An 11,838-nucleotide genomic window follows, 5' to 3' on the forward strand; every position below is an offset into this window, starting at 1 on the left:
AGTGACACCTCAGATTGCAACTAAAAGAGATAGGAGACAAATGTTTCAGTTCCCAGTTTATATTGTATATTGGACAGCACTTTGTGTTCAGTAGATTTCGCTGATTTGAGTATATTTGTTTGTATTAACTCTTGATGAGCAAACAACTGTCAATATTTCTATAGAGAACCATTACACTAAAAAAATCTTGATTTTAATTTCAGCACACTAAAGAACCAATAATGAGCAGTGAATTCACAATTAAAAGGAATTTGTGTAGAGTACATGTAGCATGTCAACCACAACCCACTCATCCTTAGTGTTCTACATCACACGACGAAATGGAAGTAATAAACATCCTCAACTTTCCTTCTCCATTTGTTCTCCAATTGCTGCCCATTTTCCATTACCAAATGAAGCCCCTCCCAACAAACCCTCCCAGAAAACACAGCTACGTATCTTTCATGGGCCAGTTTCATCACACCTCCCAGTTGTGCCTCTATCCCACCTGACGGCCCACTCTTCAGATGTTTGCTACTCTTTACTCCATATCAGTTTTCTTTTGGACTTTCTCCACTGCCCAAGTGATTACTAGCTTAGCTGTTGAACCCAAAAAGTTGGTTGTGGATGACATGGATAGTAATGTTGGTAATGCCCCGAATCAAGAGGCATATCACCAAAATAGAATAGATTGGCCAGTTATAACTGCTAAGAGATGCAGTTATAACATACTTAAAAAAATTTCATCCTTAATTTTTGTCTGTTTTTCATTTTTGAAATGATGTTGGGGGGGGTCGGTAGATTATGTATGTGTCAAAATTAATGTTACCAAATCTCCCAAATATAGTCCTTTTAGCCTGTGCTGCAGGAATTCTCATCTCTACATTTGCCTGTCTCCCTGCCCAATATCTAATTCTGTTCCTTAACTTCTAAATCAATTCTGGCTCCCAAGGCCCCATAACAATTCTCTTTGCCACAACTGTTCAACCCACCCCCAAGTCCTCATACCTGTTCTGCTTCTAGGGCAGTTCCATCCCCATATCCCGCCTCTCTTCAATTCTACCCTACATCTGCTCAGTCAACCTGCTCTCACTCCTGTTCTGTCATCCCCCAACATCCTCTTGCTGCACCTAGGCCACTCCCAGGCCTCGGTGGGTTGTCAGGCCAGATGTTGCTTATAGGAAAGGAAGTAGTAATATTGCATCTGGTCTTTCTCCTCTGCTCTTCCTCTACCCCTTCTGTGTGACTGCTTCTGGTTTGAGGAGACTTCTTGTAATTTCCCTAATTAGCTGTTTTAACCTCAGATTGCCTAGTGGAAAGGTATCCAAAGAGGGGGTTTCCCTAAAGTGAGCTGGAAGAGAAAGAGCAGGGGAAGTCTTGTGAGTTGGTTTAACTCCTTAGCATGCAGATCATGAGGAAAGTTTCTGGCAATCATGAGACAGGTTAACCTGGAGCTAACTCTTAAGAAAAGTCCTGATGTGCTCCACGTGTCAGTGGCTGGAAGCTCATCCTCATCCCTGGCACACTAAGTGAAAACTTGGAATCCTTATGAAAAAGCCCACTCCCGGCTATTATTCACATAGGAATTAACCAGTTCTCCAAGTCATAAAGAATGAAGTTTTCAGTTTTCAAATAATCGTATATATGACAAACTGCATCTTTATGTAACCTAACAAATGACCTTCTACTGCTCTTTCCCTGTGGCACTCTGCATTTTTTTGAAAGTATTACATTTTTGTATTAAAGATCCAAAGTTTGTCATGGGGGTGCCAAGGTTGTGGTGTATTGAATGGGCTAGAATGGACATTTTTGAAGACTTCTTTGGACTAAATGAACACTACATGGTTGCTAGCAATCACAGAAGTCTAGACTCAGTGGTCCTTTCCAGTTCTACGTGCCTGATGAATTTATGCAGGCATTTATTTCTCAATCAGCAGCCATTACATAGAATATATTAGCGTGGAAATAAACATTCCTTATATACTATAATTTAAAATTACTTATACTGCAGAATTGCAGTAGATACTGTAACATTGGAAAGAATAAGAAACTTTAAAGCATTAAGTAGGTAAGTACACTTACCAGGGAATTTAACAGCTTGGCAGTAGATGACAAGATCTGAAAGCTCTGGTGCTATCTGTCTACTTTCTTTCTTATTTTGTGGAAGATAAAATTCTTCATCCAATTCCATATCATAAACCTAAGTGACAATTCAAACGATGCATAATATGAAAATTACTGAAAATTAAAAGTATTTACCACACCTGATATATGCCCACAATGTTTTTGTCATAGTCATCACATATATATTATCACGTAATGGATCTAGGTGTTTATTAGGGCTGTTCAAAAATGGCACTGTTCCATTTCGACTTGCATTTTGACATTTCCGCGGAACACTATTTCGTATTTTGTTTCAATTAGAAACCGCTGTTCCGTTTAATTTGTACTGAAATATGTACTGAATATGCTGTTTTGACGTTTTGCCCATGGGCTATAATGGGGAAGCTCAAAACAACCTATAACTTTGTCATTTCTGGCCATATTTGGATGCAGCTTATGGGAATAGTAGCCCCTTTTGAGGGCATGCAGTCTACCAAGTTTCAAGGAGATAGGTGCAGGGTTTTTGGGGAAAACTGCACCTCAAAGTCTTGAAAGCAAAACTCATGTTACGTGTATTAAGCCACAGTGGGGTCAAAACTGCAGGGATGGTAGCCCCTGCTGAGGCCATGAAGCCCACCAGCTGTCAAGGAGACAGGTGCAGGGGCTCTGGATTCTGGGGCCCTGCACCTCTAGGTGCTGACAGGCAAAACTGGAACACATAGCTCAGTAACTGACACCAAGGCAGAAAGCAGGGCAGTTCAAACAGTGCTGCCTTTTATGCAGTTTTTCCATTCCTCCCCCAGAGCACTGGGATTGGAAGGGACCTCAGGGAAGGATCACAGTCATCGGCCAGCTACACAGTCAATAATGAAAACACCCCTTCCCCCCTCTTCCCCCTCCCTCTCCTTACTTTAGTTTCTGTTTCCCTGCAGGCAAGCCCAGCTTGAGCTTTGCAACTCAAAATGTTTTGAAAATTTGGAAACACTTTGACTTGCCTCGTTTTGTTTCGAGGCTGTTTCAAAGCTCTCCGTTTCATTTTGATTTTGCTGTTTTGAGCTCTAAACGACTCAAAACAGTGTCAGAACGAAACTGCTGGTGAAATTTCACACAGCTCTAGTGTTTATCTAGTTCTCTGTGACTACATTTGTACTACAGCATAGTTTCTCAACCCATGGTATGTGTACCCCTGGGGGCACGCAAGACACAGGCAGGGGGTACGCAGGAGCGGAAACCCCCTGCAGCAAGGGGGCGCCACTGCTCCCCCTGCCACTTCTGGGTTCATGTCCCGCCGCTCACCCCAACCCCCAAGCCAACCAAAGGCTGCTTTTAGGAGTGGGAGGGTGGGCACACAGATACCCGCACACTCCCCACCGACAGGCAGGTAAGTTTTCTTTCTTTTTTATTCTTTTTTATTCTGGGCTTTGGGAGGGGGCAGACTGAGAGCCCCAGAGTGTAGGAGGGGCAGGGCATTGCCCCACTCCCTCCTGCACTGTGGGGACTGGCCCCATGACCCAGCCTGCCCAGGGCCCAGTTCACTGTGGACGGGAGGGCTGGCAGTGGCACTGGGCTCTTCCCAGTGCTTGGGGCAGGCTGTGGTGATAGGAGGGGGGATTCTCACTGCCCACCCAGCACCACTGCCACTGAATGCGGGGAAAAGCCCTGTGCTGCCACCAGCCTCGCCTGTAGTCAGCCTGGGCTCTGGGGCAGCTGCAGCAGGCAGCAGTTAGGCTGCAAACAGCTGCACCAGGCTCTGCAGCCCCAGCATCAGCTCCATGCCTGTGACTACATGTGCACCTCAAATCAAAGATCAAGTTTATCCCCGCTCTCTGCTCTGATGTGTGTGTTGCTGATGCTGGGGCTACAGAGCCCGGTGGAGCTGTTTGCAGCCTGCTTACTGCAGCTGCTCCAGAGCCCAGCTGGCTACAAACAGCTGTGCTCGGCTCCTGAGCCCCATCATCACCTCCATGCTGGCACTGACTACATGTGTGCCTGAGAGCAGACAGCAGGGGCAAACCTGTTCTCTGCTTTGAGAGGCATGTGCAGTTGCTGGAATGGAGCTGATGCCAAGGCTGTGAAGTCCGGTGCAGCTGTTTGCAGCCTCCCTACTGCAGCTGCCCAGAGCCCAGGCTAGATACAGGCAGTGCCGGTGGTGGCACAGGGCTTTTCTGGGCTGTGCTGCCTCAGATCCCCCTCCCCCCTGCCATATGCTTGGAGCTGCGGGATGCTGGAGCAGCTCCTTTGCAGCCTCATGGCTGCAGCCAGCCCAGGCTCTGGCTAGATGTGCCAGCCACAGAGCCCGGGTTGCCTGCAGCAGGCCTTGCAGTCTCCCAGCCACCTACTGGGAATAGCCCGGGCTCCATGGCTAGCAGTGGAGTGCCAAGCAAAATGACTTCACGTACCATGCTCATTAGCATAGCTTGAACATTTTCTTAATTTCCTTATTAGTGTTTCTGCTCCTTATTGTGTTATTAAGGCTTGAAATATTTGGGAGCTTTGCAGCGAAGGCTAATCAGCGCATTGGAAACCCTTCCCAGGCTCGCACTGGGCTGGGCACAGTGAGCATGATTGGCTGGTTACTTTCAAGCCTTGATCTGGGCATGGAGGACTGCTGGGTCAGCTGGGGTTTTGCTGTGGGCCTGGGAACAACAGCCCCCACAACCCCCCAGAGCTTTTGCAGCTAAAATGAGGCCACACTCTACATCTCAAGTAGACTGTGGGCCAGTCTCTCCTGGGAAGTGCTCAGTGCCCTCACATGTGAGTTATTTGCAACAGGGCAAAGCCCTGGGAACAGACTGTGGGGAGTAGTTCTGTGCCAGGCCCCCAGGGATGGCTTTCACCATGACCTCATAGGCCGACACCTGCCCTACAGACTTACCTCACTGCGTCACGGCCTCTGCTTCTCCCTATCACCCCAACCACCTGCCTGCTCCGCAATTACGGTTGCTACCTGTCCCCTCTCTCTCCCCCCTTCCCTCTTTCCCTTCACTCTCCCCACTTCCCTGTCTCGCTCTCTCTCTCTCTCTCGCCCTGTATCCTTGTCTGTCTCTCTCTGTCACCCTCTTTCCCTCTCCCTCTCTCACCCCTTTCTCCTCTCAAAACTATGGTAAAAATATTGGTGCAATGCACACTGCGCAGCGCTTTAAATTCCCCAACAATAATTTGGCATGCTATGCTTTGTGCAACACTGGGTTCAGCCCTCCTAGCTTTGGCCAACATCACCTCTAGCCCAGGTACATTCTTGAGCACCCCTGGTGTAAAAGGTAGCATCCCTACCCACACCAGATCAAACATCTGTCATATCATAGCCTTATATATGCAGCCCTTCTTCCAACATATGGCACACATTAGTCTGTAAATATAAAATCCCCTGGAAAATTGAGTGTTGGGGTACTTATTAAAATTTTCAGAAGTTAGGGGGTACTTGCTACTTAAAAGGTTGAGAAAAACTGTACTACAGTGTGCTCATATTGGTTATATGACATCTTAAATACACAATCTTGAGTAAGAGGATTGATATCCTATTTATCTTAGTAACTTCCCTTAGATTTAATGTTTGATTGTGCCAGGGAACACAGCACATACCCGTACAGGTTACACATCTTGGGCTTCATCTTGTACAATTCAGGTATGGGATACTATATGTATAAATATGAGGTACAAAACATGACTGCAGCAAAATGTGAACCTGCATTAATGGCACTTCTGCTGTGCAATAGTCAAGCACCAGATTTCCAAAACTGGTTAAGTACTGAAATATGCAGAAAAGTATCTAACTCTGTTTAGACACCTAATCCCATTTATTTCAGTGGGAGTTAGGTGCCTAAAAAACTTCAGATATCTCGGTCCTAGTGGATCTCTCTCAAGGGAGACTTAGGTACCTCATTGGTTTTGAAAAGGCCATTAGGAATCTCTTTACATCTTAGCCACCTAAATGACTTTAAAAAACCTGGCTCCTAATGATGTACACCTATTAACAGAAGTGAGGTCTGAGTGCAGAATGTGTAGCAACACAGCTCATTTGCATCCTGAGGACAAGGCTGTAGCCCATGTGTCCCCAGATATATGAATTATCCATGCACACCTACTTCAGCTGCTGTGGCTGACCACTAAGCACTACACAAGCAGTTACAGAATGAAGGCCTTACATTATATATAAAGAAATTGCCATTTAGGAGCCTGAAGCAAGCCTGTCCCTCCAAAACTTTATTTTTAGCCACCTCTGGTACATGCTTATTAGCAAATTCAATCAGCATGAAGCGGCAGTGCACACATGCTACTTATAAAGACAAACGATTTATTTCCTAAAGCCGGTTTCTCATTTATTAATTTGACAAAAAGTGAGAGTCCATTGTTCCAGCGTGCAGGTAACTTGTGCCACACACACATGTGCAGAGTTGGGAGTTCAACTGGAAGGGCTGATCTTCAATTTGAACTTGATGCAGTAATTTGGAGTGTGCGTTTTCCTTTATTAACAAGAGTGATTTATCTCAGTGCCACCCAGCCTTACCACTCTCATGAGATGGACAAGTAGTGCAGGCCGGTCTATGAACTGGATCCCTCATAAAATCAGCACATGAAGTCAGTCCATGGGTGCAATCCAGCATGCTGATCCAAACCCATGAGCCCAGATCGGGCCACGCACTGGCCCAACCTCATACGATGGCCCAATCCCATGTGCCAAGATCCTGCTGAGTACCAGCTTAATCCCGAGCACCCAGATCCAGCCGTGTGCTGGCCCAACCCCAAGTGTCTGCTTCTGGCCACATGCTGGCTCAGTCTGGCCCATATCATCTCAACTGTGGGGCTCCCTATGGTTCCAAAAATTTGGCTGCAGAGAAGCAGCTATTAATGCAGTCACTGCTCCCCACTGCCAAATTTCCATACCTTTGGGGAGCCCCGTAAGCCAGATCACACAGTTCTATAGGTTGGATCTGGCTAATGGGAGTGGGGATTGAGCACCCTGATACATGCTAACTGTCCCTGGAGTTATGTGTAACCACTGAGGAGAAACTAGCCCCATCTGTTATAATTCTGGTGCTTATCATTCAATGCTAGAGAGATAGTGTCAAAACTGAAAAAGCTTAGAAATGTAGCACAACATCTGAAAGAAAAGTCCATAGAAGGTAATTTTTAACTGAGCAAAAATAATAACAAAAGTGCTTTTTTTAAAAAAAGGAAAGAATATTTTGAAATATATTAAATATTTTGAATATATCTGGAAGACTCAGAAGGGTGGGAAACTAAGAAAACGCAGCCTTCAGGGGACAGTAAATGTGCAAAGAGATATCTACACAGTTCAGCAAACTCTCACAATAAGAACATGCATCGAAATGGGCTGTGAAAAAAGGGGATGAATCAGCTGAAATAATGAGAAAAGAATACAAGCAATCTTAAACACGAAGTCCTTACAGTTTTGGCTGGGTTTTTTATTGCTACAAATAAGCCAAATTGAACGCTTTCTCTTAGTCCGTAGGGAGGGCCCCTGAAAAGCTGGGCCAGGAGCAGACCAAGAATCCATTGTGACTGAGTCACAACTTGCTTTTTGGCTCCCCTCTCACCCCATGGTGGCACAGCTCTGCTATCCCCTGCAGTGGAGAGGTAGAACTAAATGGAGAACAGAATTGGACCTTCATTACTTACACAATGTCCTTAATATTTTTTTAATTACCTTTTAGCAGTTTCAGCAATTATTTTCATGCTTTTTAATTCTTCAGTAGAGTCACTGCTACTATCAGCTATCTTGCCATTAGTACAAGTAACTATGGGTAGGTCTAAACTTCAGGCTGTACTGTAGAGATAGCCAAGCTAGTTTTAAAAGAGGTACACTCATGCCAGAAGCTGGCTTGATTAAAGCTAATGGAAAGATTCTCACTGATTTCATGTGGACACTGGGTTGCAGCTTCTAAAATGGGTTTGCCTATTTTTATTGCTGATGTGTGAGGGTATGGTCTGTTTGTTACACCTAAAATAACTTCTGAACCTTTTTTGCTAGATATTTGGTCCATTAACTTTGTTTTCTCCAGCATGGTTCTTTTCTTTTAGCTGTTTGTCTATAAAAAGTACATTTGCAATCTGATGGCTCAGGCCATACCCAGGCATCACATGTATAGTGCTAAATACACCCTTGTAGCATTGCAAAATATGAGTGAACAGCTATTCAGGCTGTTTGTAGTGCTACAAAGAGGACAAAAGTACTACAAAATGTTACCTCTTTCAAAAAGGAACTTTTTGGTAGTGCTACATTTTGTAGTGCTATGAGTAATGCCATGTAGCACTGCAGGGGTCTGTAGGCCCCCCCAGTATCCCACAGTCACCTACTCTCCCTCCATCCTTCCTTCCAAGGGGGAGCAGCTGGCTCTCTGATAGTCTGCCTGGAAGTGAGCTGGTGGTGGGAAGAGCCAGGGCTCCTACAGCCAAGGCAGCAATTCCTCTTTCTGCTTCAAGAGTCCCAGGATGATTGCAGCTCTTGGGCTGTGACAGAGCCACTGCTGAGCAGTGGAGCTGGCAGCAGCAGCCGCATGGCTGCCCAGCTCTCCCAGTCAACTGATTTGTGGAGCTGGGCAGTGGTGGCTCTGTCACTGCTGCAGTTGAAGCTTTGCTGGGTATAGTAGTTGTACAACTGCCCAGCTTTGCCAATCACCAGATCAGTAGAGCATGCAGGCAGCTGGTTAGGGGGGAGAAGAGAAAGGAGCAAGGGTTAGCAAATTCCCACTGCCAGAACAGTTCTCTTCACCCCCGCTACTTCCACAGGTACTGGTGGCTGTTTTTGGCAGCTGTTACTTTTCAGAAGCTGCCAGCTGATCACTGACAGCCTGCCTTCTTCCCTGGAGTGGAGAGGGAAGGGTGACTTCACTGTGGGCAAGGGGACCCAAGAAGCAGCCCCTTTTGCTCCTGACTGAAGAGCTTGCTTTTGAGATGACTTTGTAACTCTCCAGCAAAGGAGCTGCAACGTCTTTACACCCCTGTCGGAACGCCTTTGCACCCCTGGCATGATATTTTTGTAGTGCTACAAAGAGACACATACCCAGTCATCTAAACAATCCAAAACCTCTTGAATTTGGTCTGTGTTCTGGGGAAAGGAATGGAAAAAAAAAAGGAAAAAGCAGTATTACCTTTCCTTTATTGCTGTAAGTAATGCAATCAGTCTTCTTTATTCTCTTGGCAATTTCTTCATTATATTCAAACTGTAGCTTATCCCCAGTTGACTTACTTTCAGGTCGGTCTTCCAGAATGTTATCTGTAAATTAACAGCATTTAATTAATAATTGATGTTTAGTTAACATTCAGGCAAATAACTTTGGCTGCTAATTTTAGTTCAACTAACATGATATTGAATAAAGCTCCTAATGACACATCTGATTATCTGATGGCAAAAGAATATATTCACTGGTCAAAGCATTTCTCTGTCAGTGATAATATTCTGTTTTTAAAAATGTAGTTTTGTTTTTCTTGGCATGAAAGTTTCTTCCCTGTCTTTTTTGTTCAGTACAGGTTAACCACATAAAACCATTTCATAAACCATGAAATAAAGCAGTTCTAGGTTTTCTTTTGGCAAAGCAAGAAGCCAAACTATTGGCTAGCCATCTAAATTAAAAGGCAATATTCTTGAATTGTAGAAATTCAAATTTAATTTAGTTACTACTCAACTATCTTAAAGTTAGCTTTACATTCTATATTTTGTTTTTCATCCCCCTGTCAGTTAGCACACACATGCACACACACATAACCCCTTTCTGATACAGCTGAAGCATTCACCTCCAAGGAGAAGAGTACCTCAAGTTTTTGTAAGAAACTTAGCCTAATTGATTGATTTGAGTGGAATGATTTAAAGTAATGGAAAACTGTCCCAAAAGGAAGTATTTTAAATTCACTCTAGATGTATAGTATGTCATATGTGCCCTGGTAGCTTATTAGAATATAAATGCTTTCTAATGCAGGTCCCTACCTTATGAAAATATTTTACCACATTTTGTATTAATGAAAACAAGGAACCATGTAATAACACTATGCATTTGCAGTAAGTTGGAAATACAGTGTTAAATCCATGCAGTTAAAATGCTCAACCAAACGGCCTTTACCTTCCTGGCTGTTAGGAGCAGGGGAAGCATTAAGGACATCAGCTATAGGAAGAGTCAGAAAGGGAATAAGAATAAAGGAAATTAAGAAACACAGCGAAAGAAATGAAAATTAAGTGTCAGTTGTAAAATCAGAAGCATTATGTAAAACTACAATACTTGTTGAAAATAAAAAAATCTCCCAAAGTTTTCAGACTATTATTTAGATTAGTTCTGCCAGGGATTATTGTAATTTAAAATAACAAAACCAAAAGGGTAACCATTATAATAAAGCAGTAATCCATGCACAGGTTACCTTATCTAATGCACTGTGCAAATTTTTAGTTGTTGTTTCAAGTTTTTCAAAACTTCTCTTGACTAATTTTAGGTACTACTTAATGTGGAAAAGTTGTAAAATTTTCCTGGCCAGTAAATCAGAAGCATCTACGTCTGACCAGCATATTTTTGCTTATGTCCCTTACAGATTCTTCCCCACAGGAAGAATCCTCAAGTAACAATTTAAGTTGGCTTTCTAGCTGCCTCACTGGAGCAGGCACTAGAATCTCACCCATAATTAACTTAAATGCAGCAGTGAACAGAGAAATGATTACCAAGTCTGCTTATTAAATTGATTTCTTTAGCATCTCTATGAGAGAAACAAAGAACTATTTAAATAAAGGTTCTATTGTGCCAGCTGAACTGTGAAGAGAGCTGACCTGGTAAACTTTCTGAATTTCACCAGTTGTATGAAGGCCAGGCATCACAGGACCTTAGTTTTAATAAATAAAATATTTCAATCTTTTGCTGTATGTCTGGGTGGTATGAATTTTGCAGCCAGTTGTGATATATCTTTGTATGACACAGTTTCTGATAATGTCTGAAATCAGTAGCTAATGCCACTTCTGAACGTCTTGGGCTAGAACATCCCTAGTGAAATTTAACTTACCTTAGGGACATACTCAGTCCTTCTCTGACAAGTATCTTTAAAGTGGTCAGCAGCAGCAGCAAGCACTCAGTAAAATGACACTCTGCTCCTGCTCTGAAGACTGTCTGTAAAAACCAGCTTAATTGTTGGCTACCACAACTAACCCATTAATACAACAATCATTAGTTTGATTTCTGGATGCCAGCAATGTGAATGCCAAGAAAATGGCATGTTTAAGAGACATTTGGACATTTAGGCCTAGATTGTGACTATAAACCATCTGCCCTGGAGAAAAGTCTCCAGGTTACTGCACTATCCTGTGGTGGTGCCAGGTCTATGTTTCAGTTTTTGACTGAGGCAAACTTCACTGATTTAAAGATATAATGGAACATATGGAAAACTGTTACAATTGTGCAATTAAAAAATTCACAAACATAATTACCATCTGAGAGAGATTCATAGTCATAGTCATATTCATCCTCTTCATCCTCCTCCTCTTCATTAGTTGTGGGGTTAACAACATTAGCACCATTACTAGCCTGTGCTTGCATGTATGCCAGTTGGTGTGCCTATAGCATCAGAGTAATTAAAAAAAATCATAAATATTTCTAAAAATTAAACTTTCTGTTATTTGCATGTGTCTTATTTTTCTTATATGATAGATAATCTGATTTTCTGCTTTCCTAGGAGGGGAAAACAGACTGTCAAGAGCAAGATAAAATACCATACTAAAAATTACTTAAAATACCATAGTAAAAATTATACTAGTATAACAGG

At 43.3% G+C, this 11,838-nt stretch overlaps 1 protein-coding gene across 1 annotated transcript in view; it reads right to left on the reverse strand.

Moving 5' to 3' along the window:
• The window catches only part of PLCE1 (phospholipase C epsilon 1), a 386,628-nt gene that overhangs the window by 31,822 nt on the left and 342,968 nt on the right, over positions 1–11,838 (reverse strand). The window contains exons 19-21 of the mRNA XM_019502605.1: positions 11,504–11,630; positions 9,195–9,319; positions 2,062–2,179 (exon numbers count right to left, since the gene is read on the reverse strand). Of these exons, the coding sequence (XP_019358150.1) occupies positions 2,062–2,179; positions 9,195–9,319; positions 11,504–11,630 (370 nt within the window). The remainder of the gene's footprint in view (positions 1–2,061; positions 2,180–9,194; positions 9,320–11,503; positions 11,631–11,838) is intronic.

The sequence above is a fragment of the Gavialis gangeticus genome, unplaced genomic scaffold, assembly GCF_001723915.1.
Source record: "Gavialis gangeticus isolate Ggan-Ray unplaced genomic scaffold, GavGan_comp1, whole genome shotgun sequence".
Lineage (NCBI taxonomy): Eukaryota > Metazoa > Chordata > Crocodylia > Gavialidae > Gavialis > Gavialis gangeticus.